The sequence below is a fragment of the Contarinia nasturtii genome, unplaced genomic scaffold, assembly GCF_009176525.2.
Source record: "Contarinia nasturtii isolate CC-2019 unplaced genomic scaffold, AAFC_CNas_1.1 Cnas_scaffold_2678, whole genome shotgun sequence".
NCBI lineage: Eukaryota > Metazoa > Arthropoda > Insecta > Diptera > Cecidomyiidae > Contarinia > Contarinia nasturtii.
The window spans coordinates 791,639-811,768 of record NW_022199997.1 but is presented as its reverse complement, the minus strand read 5'-3'; the positions used below and the strand labels follow the sequence as shown (position 1 = coordinate 811,768).

General features: G+C 32.7%; 1 protein-coding gene across 2 annotated transcripts; it reads right to left on the bottom strand.

The window, feature by feature from the left end:
- Positions 1 to 1,922: 1,922 nt before the first annotated feature.
- LOC116348724 (tyrosine-protein kinase CSK) lies at positions 1,923 to 20,102 on the bottom strand. Of its 2 annotated transcripts, none has more exons than XM_031779802.1 (9): positions 19,102 to 20,102; positions 4,201 to 4,568; positions 4,074 to 4,116; positions 3,475 to 3,937; positions 3,175 to 3,394; positions 2,665 to 3,095; positions 2,399 to 2,594; positions 2,249 to 2,335; positions 1,923 to 2,178 (listed from the first exon to the last, which is right to left on the bottom strand). In XM_031779802.1, exons 2-9 carry the CDS (start codon positions 4,465 to 4,467, stop codon positions 2,002 to 2,004), a joined length of 1,884 nt encoding a protein of 627 aa, XP_031635662.1. In that variant the 5' UTR covers positions 4,468 to 4,568; positions 19,102 to 20,102; the 3' UTR covers positions 1,923 to 2,001. The 2 variants fall into 2 exon arrangements, with proteins under 2 accessions (XP_031635662.1, XP_031635661.1); XM_031779801.1 differs by lacking the exon at positions 19,102 to 20,102 and adding an exon at positions 6,217 to 7,581.
- Positions 20,103 to 20,130: the final 28 nt, after the last annotated feature.

Sequence of the window (20,130 nt, the reverse complement as noted above, 5' to 3'; positions counted from 1 at the left end):
ATTTTGCGTTTTTTTTTTTTGCATTAATTCATTGCACATGTTCGAAATCGAAATTAAAGCCAAATAAATGTGTTCTGAAATATATCAAATTTGAATAAGTTTAATTTTTCAAGTTAATCACTCTTTTAAATATCCATACTTTTCACAATATTTCACTTTTGCTTCTATTTGATTTAAGTACCATATAAATGCCGATTTAAACTCATTCTTTTTTATCAATTTCATTGCCAAAACTTGATACTTTAGTTTTGATTCTCAATCGAACCTATTATCGCTTTGTTTAATTTAGCTACAGAAAAAAGGGATTCTTTTAATTTAACAAATGTGCGTTTTTTTCAGAATTTGGATAAATGGATTTCTTTGTGAATTTTCGAAAAAGTGCAATTTTATCATGATTAAATTATAAATGATTTATGCGAATTTCAATGGAAGCAAAATTTGTTAAAATTGTAATTATTTTTGAACCAAAGCAAGCAAAAACTAATTTGAACTAAAAATTGTTTCAACTCAATGCGTACAACCTTTCCCTTAACAAACACCAAATAAATACAGAAATTTACATAAAAAATTGAAATACATTTTGTTCACAAAATAAAATGCAAAATGTTAAATCATCAATTTGCAATTAAATCTAAAATTTAAACAAACAAACAAAAAAAATGGTCTGGAGGGATATAATTGACACATAAACATGTTGACCAATGATTCAGAATCTAAATAAACAGCACAATTTATCTAAAAAAAAAAATATACTCAATTTATATAATTTGTTTGTTGTTGCTCATCCTTAAACGGGCTTTTTGTCATTTTGCCTATGCTTTTCAAATCGAAAATAATATAATTATATGTGCGCCAATATAAATAGAGCCAGATCATTTTCTATAACTGACAAGCGTTACATTCTTTCGTCTTCCATTTTCCCTACTCTCCTTTTCACTTTTAAATTTTAATCTGAATGCATTTCATTTTCTTTGCATTGCTGTGTGTGGTTTTTCATGTAAAAAACTATTGTGTCAATATACAAAATATGATATATATTATTGAATTAAATTATTTTGAATGACACACATCAGAGAAAACAAATATAACACCTAAAAATTATACAATTTCTTTGTTAAATTACATTTTGCTGTTTGTCCCGTTTGTTTTTTCATTTGTTTCGTCGGATGCATTAAAGTTGCATGCAAAATTAAAACGGCAAAAATAACCCATTGACGTTTCGACGGAAAATCATAATAAAAGCATTTCTGATGCGTTTATTCTCTTTTATTTTTGATTTTTTTCTTCTCCTTCTTCTTTGTTTCATTTCACAATTGTTTGTATTCACTTGCTATCACTTTCGTGTGTGATTTCTATGCCATCGACATTACCAACGAATTAAATAGTTTGCATTGAAGTTTTAGTGTTTGTGTGTGTGTATGTTTTCAATTTAAAATAAAATCTAAAATATTTTAATATGAAATATTATTCAGTTGATGCCATTTTGTTCTTTTCTATCCGTGCGTTCAAAATTTTCGATTAATATTTTACGAATAAAATTAAAATAAATTAATGTGTTGTATATAAGTAGTTTTTGAGTTGGTAGTATCCACAATTTTTTTTTGCTTCTCTTTCGTCTAGTCGATAGATGTGTGTGTGTGTTTTTTTCATTTGCATTTCCATTGGAATGCAAACAGAACAGAAATATTTAGAATGCTCTGACCAAATGCACGAATATTTTTCGCATTCAATTGAAACGCAAATTCTATTCCAAAGCTGAAAGTTAAAATGATTTGGTCATAGTTTCTGTTTTCGAGTTATATTATGCAGTGTATATATTGCGTGTCTACAGAATAGCATATGATTGTTGTTTTTGTTTTTTTAATTCCGTGTTTTTCTTCTGAAATATTGATAATACTTATACGCATAGAGTTCATTGTTTGTTTGTTTTTTTTTTCATTTAATCGATACTCAATCATTTCCACTTGGCAAACATGAAATATGTGTTGCATTCGATTCGTCTCACGTAGTTATATTTTTTAAATGTAATAATTTTGATTTCAGTTCATGAAATGTTGGTCTTCGCAATGGATTTAAATCCCATGCTTGTCGCATCATTTCATAGATTTCGGGGGGACATCCTTCGGGCGCTTCCATTTTATAACCAACTTCTACATGTTTAACAACATCGGCTAGAGGCTAATCGAACAAATTTAATAATGTCAAAAAATTTATTTATGAATCATAAAAAAAAAACATTTAAACTTACTATTCTTGGGTATGGGACTCGACCGAACGAATAAATTTCCCATAGTAAAATACCAAAACTCCACATATCTGATTTGTTTGAGAATCGCTGTAAAAGAAAGACGATTTTGAAAAGCTATACTTTTTTCATCGATTATATTTTAAAACTTACGCCTCCTTTCAGTGCTTCTGGTGCTGTCCATTTGATTGGCAATTTACCGACGTCTAAATTATAACACTCCTCTCTGGCTAAACCAAAGTCAGACACTTTGGCTACACAATCTTCGGCAATCAAAACATTCCTCGCCGCTAAATCTCTATGAACAACCTTTTTGCACTCCAAGTACTCCATTCCCGAACAGGTATCACTGCAATAATAAATTGGATTGCATTTGTACACAATTGTGATTATATTTATTGTACCCTCTTTGTACTTACTATGCGAAATTGATTTGATCCTTTTTGGTAATATGTTGACGGCCACGTGATCGCAAATAATCCACAAGAGATCCTTTGCTCATGTATTCGGTGACCAGATAAATATGTTTACTATTGAATACTAAGCCAATGAAACGAACAAGATTTTCATGTTCGAGCGTTGTCATTACAGATGCTTCGGCTAAAAATTTCTGTGCGGCACCATCATCTTTTAACATTTTGACAGCGACTTTTTCGCCACGCAAAATGCCAAGCATTACATCGCCAAATTCACCTTTGCCAATGCTTTCTCTTAATTGTAAATCACTTTCTGGTATGGCCCAGCCTTTGTCCAAAAACTCTTTTGAATTTATGCAAAACTCTTGTTTGCCCTTTTTATGTAAACATTTTACTAATTGCGTGCACAAACCGTCTGCATCCTTCTCATAATGCTGTTTAGCAAAAATAAAAATCAGAATAAATAAAAATTTAATTTTATCGAAATATTTAACAACCGAAAATCACACTCACGTCAACTAATTGGCCCAGATTCTCAAAGTACTCTTCGTCGTCGATGGTCAATTTGTTTTCTAAATATTTAACACGATAGTGTTCAACTTTTCCCTGAAAGCATACGCACAATGTGTAATCGCCCGGGAAATTGGTTGACTCTCTGACTAAAAATAGGCCATCTTCGCGTGGCTGCAACAAGTGTTCGGCCTCGTCCCTTGTAATGCTACCGTGAAACCATCTGAAAAAATGAAATCAACAATAAAATAAATGCTCGGAATTTATCTTAAAGAAATTTGAACATTCGAACGATTGACTTACGGCATTGCGTTTAATTTAACTTCTAATTTACGGTGATGTTGTGCCGATGAAGATATTGTTGGTGACAATGATGATGTGCTATTCCATGTTGTGGTATTAGCATCGAAACCTGAACTAGCAGCATTTGAACCGCTGTGTAATGATGTTGACATTGCTGATGGCACATGAACTGGTGTTGCTTGATGAAGACTAGTGATTGTGGATCCAGTGGTTGTTGATCCGCCGTTTTGATGCATATGTGGAATTTGCTCCGAACTATCTAAGTTCAAGCGAAACGATGATGTGTTGCTTGCTAATTGCGATGTTGTTGTCTGTGATGGATTGTGTACATGCTGTACATTGGTGGCCATTTGATTTGGTGACTTTGGCGAATGGGCATTCGATGCCATTTGTATCGCTGGATCAAGGGCGGTTGTTGACAATGATAAATTTGCTGAGGTAGCCAGACTCAATTGTGGATTACCTAAGGGGAGAATCACAAAAGAAAAGAATTAATTGGAAATAATCGATAAGTAATCGACAGATAATCGAAAAAGAATCAATAACAATTATTAAATAATAGAAAGGTAATTTTTAAGTGAATTGCCCCTAGTACTTACCCAATGCGATGGAAGACGAATGTAATGGATTTACGTTTGTTAACTAGAAATCGCATTTTTTCGAAAGAAAAAAAAATGTTTAAATTGTTTGCTTACAAAAAGAAAATAATCGAAAAGAATAACTCACTGCTGAATGATTATGCTGCGATTGCGAAAGTTGATGATTACTTTGGCTTCCAACATTATTGTTATTATTGTTGTGTACAATAGAACCAGGCTGTGGTGCGGGACGTTTGTGGTGACGCGCTGGTGCAGTTGGTGGCATTTCATGAGCCTGCAAAAACCATGGATCGCCACCAGTGGTCACTGTTGATGGCTGAGAAAAACCACGATGATGACCGACGACTACTGATTGATGCCCTGACGCTTGCAAATTCACAGCGTGACTATTCATTACTTCAAGCGAACCCGTCGAATTTCGTCTTCGAAAGATTTTCCTACGATACTTTCGATAATCGATCGCTTTTGTATGCTTTGCCCCTAATGAATCGGCATCTAAATATCGAATAGGAAAACAATTGAAAATATTTAATTAAAATCAAAATGAAAACAGAATAAAATCATCAAAATGATCATTGATAATGTGGCCGATCAATTCACACGTTGGCAGTTTACACAAAAATAAAATCAATTTTCGCTGAATGGGTAAACTTTATCGTTGATATTCTAACGCTATATCAACAAACATTAATTGCGACGAAGCAAAATTGGATTCGAGTGTGTCATTCAAAAGCAAAAATTAATATGTGCTCATATGTTTAATTAAATGAATTTGCATTTCCTGCAAAAAGTTCAAACGGTTTTATTACAAATCAAATGCATAACGCACGAACAATCGCAAACAGATTATAAATTACAAAACTTGTGTGGAATATAAAATGTGTTATCACTGTTACCACGCATCCGAAGTTAGTTGACGGCTCATTTCGATTATGATGTACATCCTTAATTCTACGTAATGACACAGCACACGAATAGTTCATCAAATATCAACAACGAAATTGAACGATGATATTATAAAATTTGTAATTAATGTCTGAATAAACAGTTAAACTCCAAACTCTTCTTATACATGTAAATTTGCAAATCAACAACAACGGAAAAATTACTATCAAGTATTGCTGTTTATGAAAGCAATTTAAAAACTACTTGCGAAATGACATCTTTCATCGATGTTGGAATTGTAGAAAATGAGTGTTAACTATGTACTATGAAAATGCGAAAAAAAAACCACGACCGAACAAAAAAACAACAGTCGAATATCTAACGGAACCAGATATATTAAACGGCTTCTGATGAATTAGTTATTTATTGCTATTTGTTTCATGAATTATTGAATGCATACGATATGACACACACCATTTAGCGTGTACAATGCACCAACAAAAACTAATGCCAAATTTCATTGCAAAAGTTGAATGAACAACAAACAAACACTATTCAAACATAATCCGTATTTACACACACATGCGCGCATTCTCACTTTGTTTATTGAAAAATCTATTAGAAATCGAAATTGTTGCGGCATTTGCAAAAAAAAAAACCGTAGTTCGGTCGAAAATTTAAAAACAATTTCAATGCAAAAGCACTTTGGGCTAATAAAAGTGGCAATCATGGTGAATATCATTTAATGAACGGATAAAGAGAGATAGAAACACATACACACATTTTTTGAACGCACAAATCGCACAGCAACAACAAAAAAACTGGGTCAAACTTTAGCGAATCAACATTCAAGTGTGGCTCTAATTCGAAACTTGTTTCGTTATTTAAATTCATGTTTGAGTATTAAGACGTGCGTTACGCATGCATACACATGCCGATATGTGCTCGAAAAGACTGTGAACATATATCAACTTTTAATTTAAACCAAAAAAAAAAACATTGGATAAAATGCCAACAATTGAATAAAAAAACACTTGTCGAAAAATAAAATGTGAAACATTTTCACCTACTGTTATTACGTTCTTACACAGGATGTGGCAAATTTCAAAATGATTTGATCCAAACTAAAGTCAATGTTTGAGAAGCGATGCGCGCAAATGCACATTGCGCTGAGAATAAGTTATTGCCAACGACTCACATAGATGGATTGTGTGTCGTTTGGCCATAGAAAGAGTCAGTGTCTATTGTGTGTACTAACCGATGGGCGACGTTGGTGATGATAGTCTTCGTACAATATTTTCTTTGCATTCAATTAGATAGTTTTTGAATGTATTGCGTCGTCGAACGCCCGATACGTTGTTTACAATAATACCACTTTTTTTGCTTGTGCAACCATCCCATTGACGTGCATCCAATTTGATCGATGTGGTGCATTGGCCATTTTTATCGATTCGAATAACTTTGTGAATGGATTTATTCACCGCAACCGATGACGGTGAAAGACTACTGATTACGATTTTATTGCTGTTTGCTGTCGACGATGAAAACAACGATGTTGTCGTTGTCTTTTTTATACGTGACAATGTCTTTACCAAATGCGGTGATATAAGCGGTGGCTGTGACCTGTCTATGGGCAAATTCGGAAGCGATTGTGGAGCAACGTCGTCAACTGATATGCTATGCTTTGTAATTTCATCAGACCCAATTCTATAATGGTTACTACTATTGGAATTGTGACTATGACCATTGCTTAGACGACCATTTGTGCCATTGATTACATTCATCGATGAATCGGTCACTATTTGATTGTTATTGTTGTCGTCGTCGTCGTTGTCGTCGTTCGTTGTCGTCTGAATATGATTCGATGTGGAGTTTGTTTGAATGAAAACGCCATCGCATGTTATTTTTATCGTCGTTACCATATTGCATATACTTTTATAAATTGCATTTGTTTGTCATGTCATTACGCAATTCAATGCTCATCGCGTGTCCAAAATTGAAATGTTAAATTGGATTCTCGTATAGTCCACCTTCCACTTGTTTCTTTTGTTTCTGGTTCGTTGTTTTGTGTTCTATTTCACGTCAATGACGGACTTTCCTGCTTTCTTATCACTTTAATTTTGTACATTCTCACTCATTCGCTTCGTTCTTTGACATTTATTTTGATTCAGTTGCGACAATTAGTCACTTTTGGGATTCGTGTACATATATGTTTACAAAACACACACATACATATTTATATTTTCAGAAACGTTCTCTGTCCATTGCTCATCCAGCGAAACATTCGCATTGAGTCATGCTTACATGCTTTTTTTCACTTTTCTCCTCTAGTTGTATAACTCAAATTATTGTTCTGTTTCTTTTAATGTCAATCCGTATTTTTTTTAAGATATCAAGGCAATGTGGCTACAACTAAATCCACTCCATGGGGACTCAATTGCCAAATGTAAAACATTACGAATTTATTTGTAAATTAGATTTCATCACTCATATCTACTATTGTTGGATCTTATTTTTTTAAATCATTCAGAGTTTAACATTTATTTTAAAATATCCACTGTGGAATTGAACAAAAAAAAACATCACTTTCAAATCGATGTTTTTCTTATCACTCTTTGCGCAAAAGTCTATTTTTAATGCATTTTTCCCTCCTTCGCATGAATAAAACAAAATTAAAATTGAAATGTGTCGAAAGCAACACTAAAATCCTAAAAATATACAAGAAAAATTGATGTTTTTGCCATATTTATGCCAATTTTATTCATATTTCCGGAAGCAAGAGTTGCAATAATCTGTACTTAAAATCTCTCTCATTTGAATCAAGCGAAAAAAAAAACTTATTTATTTTTCCGGTAGATACAAAAACTTGACACTGTAAAACTGAATTTGAAACTAGATACGAACGAAGTCTTATCAATTCGAGAGAACTTTCAAAGTTGCAAATGCCTGTTTGCTTCAACGTTTCCAATGTAAAATGATACTGAACATATTTCACTTCGTATTGATACAACATTTATATTTAGACTTCATTTTTTTGTGTGTGATGAAATCTCAATACCACATCTTTCACTCATACGGAAAGAGATGCCTTGAAATGCTACGAAATATTTGTGTGAGATGGAAAGAGGGGCAAAAACACAAAAAAAATTCTACTTTATTTTCACATCAAACAAAACAATTATATCTCAATATGGTTTTTTTGTCGGTTGCTTCCAATGAAATTGCAATTTGTTGTGTGAGAAGCGAAACAAAAGACCAGAATATTGGTGTTATTGTTTCATATTGAAACACACTTTTGTTTGAACAATTGGCAACAACGTTCAGTCGACAATGATATCACTTATAGCTCACAATTGCCATAAATACTTGTTGCGAGTGGACATCATTTTTTCTCGGAAAGATGCCAGTGAATTGCAAATAGAAAGGCATGCACTAGTATTCAATTACATTTGAAAAATTGCGCGACATAGATTCGCCGGGTGAGGCAAAAAAAGGTGAAAAAATGCTTCTTTAAAAACAGAAACAAAACATAAAACAAATTGTATGTTGTCATGCAAGTGTTTATAAGCCAAAATGTCGCGCCGTAAACAAGAATATGCTGACCGAAAGCACACCTGAAGCAAACAAAGCAAAAACAACAATAATATTGCAACAAAATGTATACGATGCTCGATGTGATTTGCGGTTTCAGAATGAGCAATCGAATAAAATGTAAGATTTCCCGGAGTTATACGCAATTGAATCAGTGCACACGCAACGCCAATTAGACTCAACCGAGTAAATCGTAGAGAGTGCACTTCTTTGAATCATGACAGTATATACACAATTTATGGCGATGAGACAGTTAACCAACGACGTCAACCGCTGCATCTTCAATTCCATAATCTGTTCTCTCTTCCTATTTGTAGCCATCTTTGAACATCTCTCTCTCTCCCTCTCTGTCATCTGTTATCATTATAAATCATTTCCAATAAAAACGTATAAAATCCTTCAATCACAAGATATTTGAAACCATTGTGGGAGATTTAATTTCGAATCTTCACATTTTGTTGTGGAAACCGTCGATTTTGAGCGGCAGCCCGTGATTTATCTAATTAAAAATACACGCCGCGTTGTAAATAAAAAGAAGATTTAAATTTTAAGTGAGTGAAAGCTAGGTTAACACGATTCGTATTGTATTCCGAATCGTTAGTCAATGATAAAACATAAAAAAAGCGCTAAAGACTAGAACGTCGAAAGCGAATTTTGTTTACATTGATATGATGTTACGGTATTTGTTTAGAGCTATCTTTTCCTCTCGGCGCTTTAGTCTAATACAGTATTTAAAAATGAAGGTAAATGAAATGTTGGCTGCACAGGTGATGTGGACGAAAAAAAAAATACAATGAAACTTCGACTTTTTTTGCATTGAGAAATGCCAAAGTGAATAAAGAAAAAAAAATGAATGGCATTATGAATAACAATAATGTAGTATTTGGGTCCATCGAACTAGCAATGATCAGCGTGAAATGAAAACTTCAATACTAATGAAATGACCGCAGCCATGCGAAAGCGTACCGTAAACATTTGTCAATTCGCGAATTGAAAGCGCAACGAAGATGATAAAATCCAAACATAAAACAATCCAAGGAAATTGAAATGACAACGATAAAATACATAGAGAAATGACACCGAGAGAAAAAAAAAGAACAAGGAAAACGGCCTGTTGTTGATGATGGTGAATGAGAATGTGTGCATACAGCTTTGGTAGGTCAATTAGCTCTATCGTTTAACGTTTTCAATTCGATTTGCTTTTGTGCGCAAACGATTTCTACTCATGGACTTCTTTTTGTTTCGCCTCTTTTCATATAATGCATATTTAACATTTCAGCCGCAGTGTCTTTTGTTTTATTTTCCTCTATAGTCTATTCACTTCCATTCAGTGTTTGGATTTTATTTCTGCTCATTTATCGCATGTGTGTGTGTGTGCACGCGCATTTTTTTTTTATTTATTAAATCGGTGTTGTATTCCATTTGGCCTTAACCGATCATAATCTCAATTGAGGATAGAGAGAGAAAAAAAAAGCGCAATCAGCGCACACTCACATGGAGAAACTCACACGCTCTCCCAATCATATTAAATTGAATGTATTATTCGCTATAAATAAATGTTAACGATGAACTATTGTATATAATTGGAACTAAAAGTGTGATCATTGTCGTTTGTTGTTCGTTTAATCTATCTTTCTGTGTATTTTTTGCTTTTATAAGCATTATCTTCTTTTTTATCACAACATGTGGTCTATGTGGTTGGTTCACATAATCAGATGCGTTTTCTCTTTATATTCACTTTAATTTGGGAACACGGCAGAAACTGATTTCAAACGAAACCGCAATTTTCTATTAACACATGCAAAAATGAATGTGTAAGCAAGCCATTTCACAAAAGTCTTTCTCTTTCTCTCTCTCTCTTTCCCTCGTAACAACACTTAAACATCATATCATGGGCACGAATCTTAAATTTAACGTACTTAGTTAGTCGAAACTACATTTATTGGCCATTTTTATAATAATTTATATTTGATGATATGCAAAAGGTGTGTACTTTTTTCAATTGAAACGAGATAATTAGTTGTGCAGGCATTTGATGGGGACGAAAATAATGCCAATTATATGTTCGCTATGACATAAATTGAGAGAAAATCTCTTTTTTTCAGGTAGATAGATAAACATAAAATTGTCGATTATAAAACGAACGAACATAAAAAAGAGAGTTCTTGATGGATCTGGCATATCCACTGCAATAAACTGTTATTCAACCTTTGCACAAACGCATACGTTGCTAGTTGCCCAAAAGATTAAGGCATCATTTTAACGAAGAATCACACAGAGTTGTGTAAAGGTTTGAAGATGTCATCAATTTGACCTCTTGCATGAACATCAATTTTAACTGAACATTTTTCTTTGGATCTTTCACTTTCAATTTTTAACGCTTTTTCATCATTTGAATCGAAATCATTTTAACAATCGGAAATGTTCTGCAATTTTAAATTAAAGCGAAATTTTTGCAAAGCGGCAGCTATTATATTGTTTCTTTATCGAACAACATTCTCAAATTTCAACAACGTTTTTTTTTTCTCTAATCTTTTAAGCCACTGTACACACTTGAAACCGAACTGAAAGTTTTTATTTCAATAAATACAGTAATTTTCTAGTTCACTTCATTTGCGGTGTTTAATTTAAATTTTCTTTTTTTTTATTTCGTATGGAACACACAAAACCAATTTTATTTCTTTCACGGCATGATTTTTTTTTTTCGTAAATTTTCATCTTTATTTCAATCAATCGATTGATATGCAATGAATAACCGGTCGATAGCAAATAAATATCAAGTGAATGGAAATTATGATGAAGTTGTGGCGCGGAAACGTTACACACGATTCGTGATAAAAGTATTTTAGGCTGATGCAAAAAAAAAACCAAATTGAAGAGAAAAATAAACGGGTAGATGGAAAAAAGCAACAAAATAAAAGATCAAAATGTGGTACTGTTCACGTGAAGAGCTCGAGTAATACTACGCTCAATCAAGTATTGAGAAACCTCGCGAAAAAATAGAAACATGAAACACAAAAAAAAACGAAAATAAAAATCGAAACGGTATAGAAGCAGTGGCGGTGTAACATTAGTAGTTGGTATAGCATAAAATTTCTGGGTTGCTGTGTGCAGTAGTTGGGCGATTGAAAGTGATCCAAAGACATGCACACAACACACACTTAATTCGCGCGTGAGCTCTCTGATCATTTTTGCATCGTAAATAAGCAAAAGCAGATTCCGACATCGCTTAAATGCGCGCACCGTTTTTTTTATAAATGTATTTGTGTGCAAAACGTGCGATGAAGTGAATCATGGACTTGATCTCTCAGCATTGGATAGTTAAACGAGAGGTAAACGAGAGTTTAAGCGTGTGTATGGCGTTTGAATGAATAAAAGAGAGTATAGTAAAATACGGGTGAAAAATGGACATACGTGAGTTGAGTTTTGCATGTGGTTTTGAAAGTAAAGATAACATTTATACAGAAGCAAGGTTGGAATGCAGATGTATGCGGCGGATCCTCAAAGGAAGAGAACAAACAAACAAACTAAATTGGCTGATTCAATGGAACGAAACCGTTCAATATGTTGCAAAATATCAAATAAAGTCCATATACCTTTTAACGGAATCCATATGTATGTTTTATTCGCTTTTTACTTTTCCGCACACACCTAGTGTGTAAGGTAAAGTATTGGAATCGGTCGAAAAATTAACACCCTCAAAAAACATGTTTTCTGGGTGTTTTGGGACCCAGGGAACACGAATCTAGCGTTTTTTAGATGTCCGAATGTATGTGCGTGGTACCCTGTACGCTGTACGCTGTACGCTGTACGCTGTACGCTGTACGCTGTACCCTGTACGCAAAAATTTGTTAACACGATAACTTTCAAACCAGAAAAGTAATTCAAAATCTGACTTCACAGAATGATTGGGGGTGCCGAGGAATAGAAACCATTAGATTTTGAGCGACTTTGGTTGATAGAGTAACGTGTCATGTCTGGTGTGATGCCCATGGCCATCCATGGGAAAAATTCAATTTTCCCCCCAAAAGTGATATTTAATGTATTCTTAAACATCCAAAAATATGTATTGGGGGGTTTTTGGGTACGAGAAAACCGAATATGACATTAGTTTTGCGATACAAATATATTTCGACACACCTTTCATACAAATATTTCAAAAAAAATTGGATTTTTGTATGGAAGCCATGCCTGTATGATATCGTAATGACCTGAAACTTTGTGCAGGTTATTTTTATCACACAAAAATAATATTCCGAGAGTTTGAAGACATTTCAATACATATTAGGGGTACCTTCCAAACAAAATTTTGGATTTTTCACCCAAAAACGAAAATTTTGTATGGAAAGTACCCCTAAATTGTATTGAAATATTTTCAAACTTCCAGAATGTTGGCTTTTTGTGAAAAAATACCCTGTGTCAAGTTTCACGTCGTCATGCAAGGATTGATTCCATTCCAAAATTCACATTTTAAGTAATTTTTATATAAAAAGTGTGTCAAAAATTATGTGTATCGCAAAACTAATGTCAGATTCAGTTTTTCGTGAGTTCAAATTCAAGTAAAAGATAAGTTATAAATGAATTTTGTGGATCACAGTGCGGAAAAGTTCATCTTACGTATGTAAGACATTTTATTTAATGTTCGTTTTGATATTACAAAATACCATAATAATCCGAAGAATTCGTGTTTAGTTTTTTTCGTGCGCCGTAGACTGGTGATGATTGATGTTTTGCACGTTCAAACATCATCGCCTTCGTCCACTAATGGACGGCTAATTTTGATAGCGAAATCCAACACATATTGAAAGGAAAACTTTGCAATGAAAATTTTTCAGTTTTGGCCATCATATTTCAATAAATCAATTTTAGCTATCACGCAAAGTTTCGAAGCGATTGGACCGCTAACAATATTCAATTGTTTTTGGTATTTGTTTACATAATTCACTCTCAATTCGACGGCAAAAAATGGAATCGTTCTAATACATAGTAGAAAAAATATTTATAAATAAATTCACTGTTGAAAATCTCAAAACAATTTCCATGAATGACTTTTTAAGGCTGAAGTGAATGTTGATTGGCATTTCCATTTTGAAGCCGACACATATATGTACGAATAGTTGAAGTAGATATGCAGCGGCGAATCGGGTTTAGTTTTCGTTTTTTTTTTCAATTTTAAAATAGAATGTACTTTGCATTAGCGTACGCAATTCTACAAAACAATTGCATATATTATTTTGTTGGAATAAATACTATTATTTTGAGCAAAACTAACGGAAAAAGCATTTCAGCGTGACGCCTGCGCATTATGCGCGAATAGTAATAATACGATATAGTTCTTTTGTTACAGCTACCGATATCAAAATGCATCGGTCAATGCATGCCAGTTGTTTCGTTTTGTTTCGTTTTCTACATCTCATTTATGAAGCTAAACTGTTGGCTTTTTTGCCGTTTTTTATAGCTTAAAAAAATGAAAATTAATTTTATCAGAATACTCGAACAAAAATGTGATTGTGAATGCAACAAATAGGTTCATTGATTTGTTTGCCGTTTTGGGTTCACAAAAAAATTTATATGCATTAGTTCAACGTCAATCAATTCAATTCATAAAATATTTCAATTAAATCATATATTTGTTAGTGAAGAAAAACAAAATCTTTTCTTTACTTTTTGGCCATTGCCTGACTTGGTTTTCGAGACTGTCTATGCAGAGAGACTGTATGCAAATATAATTAACCATTTTTTTTTTAAATTTTCATGATTACTCACGACAATCAAATTTAAGGTCACTTTTGTAGTGAAATAATTATTTTCTATTGTTCCCATAATTTCATTGCGGTGATGGTGGTAGATTGCGATCAATTACAAGTAGCCACAAGTAAATGTATAGCTAAGGTCATGACTACTTGGTTGCAGTAGTAAAAAAAAACAGCGAAATAATTTCGTTCGTCAGCAAGAATTTAGTTTGATGTGAATTTCAATGGAAACGGAAAGCGTCAACAGTCAAACAACAAATTATCGTATTTAAATCTCAATCGCTAGCAGATTTTCAACAATTTAAATGAAAAAAACATAAATCACTTCATCTAATCCGACATTTCAAATTTGATTCTTTCATAAATTGTTTTTGTCTATTCTTTCAATCGTTCTACACATACACAATGAAAACATTGAATGACTGGAGTGTCAATGCGATTTAAAATAATAGACTTCACTCATTTAATTCTACAACATCAAAACAACGATCACAAAAACTAATTTAATTAAATCATACGGACGCATTTATGGCTTTGACAGTACAGTACAGTACAGAAACTGAAAGTTGTTCATGTGTTTGGAAGATTCATAATTCATTAGTCATTTTATTTGATTTGATGATGCAATTGCTTGGTCTTAAATGATTTACCACAAACCATAGATCAAGGCGTAATATCACGCAGCAATATCAAAATCGTAATATCATGAAAGTCGATAAATTGTGTCTGTTTTTGTTTGCATCGGAATAGATCCGGTGACTTAAAATACAAAGAAAAAAAAACTGGCGTTGAAACATAAATGTAAAACCAGATCCATAAAAACCGGAGAACGTTGGATGTTCCAATGAATATTCAATTTTGATGTGTACTATCAGAACGGAAATGCTATTCAGATTATGCATTTATTTTATTTGAATATTATCAATTTATCTGGCTTACTTTTATTTAAATGGAAAAGCGTTTCGCCCCTATGCTCCAGATGTGGTTTTAATGAGTTTTATATCATTTAATCCAATTTCGTATCAACTTTTTATTACGGAAATGAATCGAAAGTCGATGAGAATAAAATCATCATATGACATATATGAGATGAATCTCGATTTAACGGAGGAAGAGATATATCTGTGTATATAAGAGAGAGAATTTCTCAACCAAACACACCTAACTTTTTCATATATTCAAACTTGCGATCATTCTGATATCTTGTGAGTTGTCGTTGTTTTTTTTTGTTTTGTGTACGATGAACTCAAGGTCAATTTTACGAATTGCATGTCTCAAATTATCATTTCGTCTTACAAACACAGCGACAAAATTAAAATTCATACAAACAGTAAAAATAAGTCTCCGTATGATGTCGTTCAAAAGTCACACGATGAAGTATGTTAAATAGCTACGTTCATGAGTACGTAATATGTGTGCATGTCTTGAAATGATGTACCCAAGTCGATTCAATTTGCGTTAAGTTTTATAAATTATTTAAATAAATATATGACAGACGTTTATTTAGAGTATAAGTGTAAATAAGTTAGTTCGCATTTCGATATTGATATTTGAGTCATCGAGAACCACAAGTAAACAAAATTCTTTAATTTGCGAGCTCTTTAATTTAATTGATGAGTAAGGTTAAAACTAAACGAATACAAATTCGTCACCTAGATATGATTACTCATAGTTGATCTATTCACATTTCACATCATAGCATGAAGATTTTGTTCTAAATTCTAAAAAGACGGAAAAACGCATTTTATCGCACACATGCAATTAATGAGCAATGTAAATATGCTCCATTTTTCCTATGCAAAATATATATATATATGCGGAGTTGGCTTAAATTGAATTAAATCTCATTAAATATGTTAGATGAACATTGAGACGGAGGAAGAAAAAAAGCAGTTTGCAGTTTATTTTGAAAACTTGTTCTAGATTCTTTAGATATTGAAATGTTTGATGAAAAAGGCGGATGCACAAGAACTATTTCAAATATGAGGACACTTCGGCGCGAAGCATACACACAAAAACTTAATGCAAGTATTCTCAATGAAAAGAGAGAGAGAGAGAGAGAGAGAGGCGGAGAGAGAGTGAGCGAGAGTAAGACGAAAATTTCATACTTTTCAATTAAGAAAAAGAAAAAAAGAAAACCTCAAATGCAAAAGATATGTGTAAAACATGTATCTTTTTTGGTTAACGATAAGAAACAGTGGAAAATGAACGAAAGCACAAAATAAAATGACTGAAAAAAATATTATTACATTGCTTTTGGGTGAATGTATGCGTATGCATGTGTGTTGTTGAGTTTTGTCTGCGAGATGATCATCCAGCATATATAAGCGAAGAAAAAGATGAAGAAAGAATAGAGAGAGAGAAAGAAGCGAAAAAAAAACATTTCTGTCGAATACCTTTACACATACAACGGAAGCCGATTACTTAAGAAAGAAACGAAAAATAAAACAAAATATCAACACAAAAATACGATTTTATTTGTATAAAATACGCGCGGTATGTCGATCGAAACACCTCTCTCTTCTTCTCTACTGTGCGCGCATTTAATTCATCAGATTCTTTCGGTTTTCTGTGTGTTTTTTTCCCCATTTTTACTCACAGTTAGCCTAACACAAATACAAATACGATCGACAATTTTTAAGAAGAAATGAAAAAAAAAACACACGAGAGAAAAACGCGTATTCGATATTAAGACAAACTTCAGATTCGAACATTCCGCAGCCATACCACGGGCAAATGTGTTGTTTTCCTTGTTGAAATGTCTCCATCTCGCTCGTTTCGAATATTGTGTGTATTTTGTTTTTGGTCGTATCGTGTAAAAGATGTAACTTGTTCTTTTTTTATTCTCTCTTTCATTCGGCTCTCTCTCTCTATCTCTGTCTCTACACTTTACACAACCGAATCGCTTTCGTATGCACTACGCAAAGTGTGTTGTTATGTTGGTTCGACTTTATTATTATTATTATTGTTATTTTGAAATTCCTGTCTTCTGGTCTTACGTATTACCTACATATTTATTTTTATACACTCCAATGATAGTGAGTGGTTTTCATTGTGTTCACTTTTTTTTGGGCACTGCACGGTGACCATATAGCTGCACATATATCGATGTACGCGAACTTATGTGCATGCCCACTTGCATTGACAAATGCATTTATAATTGTTTTGGCTTTTCAATTTCTCCGGAATAATCATTGTTGATGATCAATTATTGCTTTATTACATGTTTACACTTTTATACCACATTTTTTATACAAAATTCGAAATTTGTCTCGAAAAGACTCTAAACATTTTGATCATTTGATAATTCAAGAAGTATTTTTTTTTTTCTCTGATCTGTTTGATCTGTGGTTAATTGTAAATGTGACCGGTTTATAATGTAAATATTAGCTTTCTGTTCTCTAAATATGTTTTTTTTTTTCAGGTCAAACTATGTATAGTTTTATTATCAACAAAATGAATAGATTTTCTTTTATTTAATTTACAGTTCCAATTTGATTTGAAAAAAGTTTTCTTACAAAAATATCGAAATAAAATTGTTTGATACGGCTGGTATTCATCTCGATATTTCGAAATCGATCTATAAGCTCAAAATCAGTCGAGATTAAAGTTTGTTTTTGATTCGCTCGAATTTCGGCATAAAAATGTTCTTGATTCATCTTCATAACTCATCGTTGTTTGTGTGAAATGATTTTGACCTAATATGCACGGATCAGTCGGCGAGAATTATCTATTTCTGGATATACTGAAGCATTCATTGAAATTCATGAGGTTGTCTTTCATCACGATGCAAAGATTTTGTTCATTTGAGGCGATAAAACGAATGAATAGACTTGATGATTTTATGTGCTACATTTAATAAATCAAATTAGTGTTGTTTCTTGAAGAAAAGTCATTTAACTATTAGGTCAAAATGCTAATTCGTTATAATTCATACGGAATGAATTTTCGAGAATGAGGTAAATATTTCAATAGAATTGGATTTAATTTGTAGTTTTTGTTGTTGGCGACGATGATGTTGAGGATGACGTTTTCACAGTATGAATAAACACCCAGTAAATTGCAGCAATATCATTAAGCATGTAAATCTTTATTTACCTCTTTTGCAAAAGACATGTATAAAAATAACCAGAGACAGATAGCAATGACCTATTAGTCTAATAAAACATGACTACCATAAAGAAAATATGAAAAGAACAAAGCTTCACACATTGTTGTTTCTACTGCTTTTTTACACATTATAATTATCGGGCACTTTTTCGGCTAGGCAAATATTCGAAAATGTCGTTCAGGTAATAAAAGTAAAGTACAGTATTTGCATTTCAATTGTACGTACTACTAAGAGAAGTGTGACATGACAATATTACAACATAAGATTTTGGTATTTGATGAATATTACATGTCTTACTTTTTTTTATTTGCATTCACACATGTGTGATTTGATTGTGTACGTGATTCGTCATCATCTGTCTTATTCGAATAAGAGTAATACACACAATTAACTGCGAAGAGTGAATATATACGCGAAAAGAAATCAATTGTCACAATATTGAAATCCGTGGCCAACGACACCGCCACGGTGTCGTCATGAAATAAGAAAAAAAATACAACACCATCGTTCGAAGTATGTACGAACGAAAGACACAAGCACAAAGAATTCTCATTTTTTTTCTTCAACTTCACTTGAAACAACAAATCCAATTATAGGCCAACGCATGAATTGTTCAATCACACCACACGGAAATATGCAAAGAAAAATATATAAAATACACAATGTAATTTGACGTCTGATTACTTACTTCCTATATTTCACGAACGAAGAAGAAAAAAATGTGTATACGCGTCTAAGCTGCGAGAATCTGCGTTTTGTGGTCTCTTTTAATCGTCTTAGTTGGTGTATTTTCCAATATTCAATGACATTTCATCGTGGATTTATCTTGTTACACTTCATTCACAATTTAAACACAATAGACGATTGCAAATTTTTGTCACTTATTCAATAAACTCACTTGTGTAGTGTCTCTTTTATCGCTTCTTCTTTTTCTTTTTAAACACAAAACATTCACAGTTCGCAATAATTTTACTCGCTTAGTATTAAATATAAAATATGTTTATTTGACGTTGTTGTATTCCATTGAGTTGATCGAAATTCACAGCTTTATTATATTATTATCATGTTCACATTCAATGTGTGCACCAATGAAATGCACTAAATGGGTTTGTCTTGTTTATCCTGTGTTTGTCTCCTTATTTTTCAGTTATTGAAACCAATTAAGGTTTCAAATGCACTTGTACACGCATAAAAGCGACAACAAAACACACCTCACGAATAAAAAAATGTTCCTTTCTGGTCCTATCACCAATTCTGCCACTTCTTCTTCTTCTTCCTTTTTCCGCTTTCTATGTATACATTGGATCCGAATTTTATTTCTTTTTTCCTTTTTCCCGATACGTGCGTACCCAGATTTATTTTGTATGCATATTCATATACTACACTGTTTTCATAGATTTTACACACCTTCACTCTTTTGAAGCACAGAAAATTTTCTTGTTCATTCACTATAACACTTTTAATTTATATATTTGCCAAGTCAATATAGTTCATGCATTGTGATTTGGTTTTAATAAACTATTTTCTTGTTCGTATGTTGTTCACCTTTTTGTTTTTGCTTCAAAAAAAAAAAAATCTCATCAATGAAAACACGAAAATATCACAAAATTCGTACACAAATCCGTAAACATTTTCGTCGAGAGAGAGATGATGTTTGCAACGCAATTTGTTCTCGATAGATTCGACTGTTCAAGTGTAACACACATTTGTTGGGAGA

What these genes read in the sequence shown, in the direction of transcription:
- LOC116348724 (XM_031779801.1), bottom strand. Translation starts at nt 6,880, where the DNA reads ATGGTAACGACGATAAAAATAACATGCGATGGCGTTTTCATTCAAACA. An exon ending in TTCGTCTTCCATCGCATTGG is followed by an intron (nt 3,938 to 4,073) that starts GTAAGTACTAGG and finishes TTCTCCCCTTAG; the next exon opens with GTAATCCACAATTGAGTCTG. An exon ending in GATCAAATCAATTTCGCATA is followed by an intron (nt 2,595 to 2,664) that starts GTAAGTACAAAG and finishes TTATTATTGCAG; the next exon opens with TGATACCTGTTCGGGAATGG.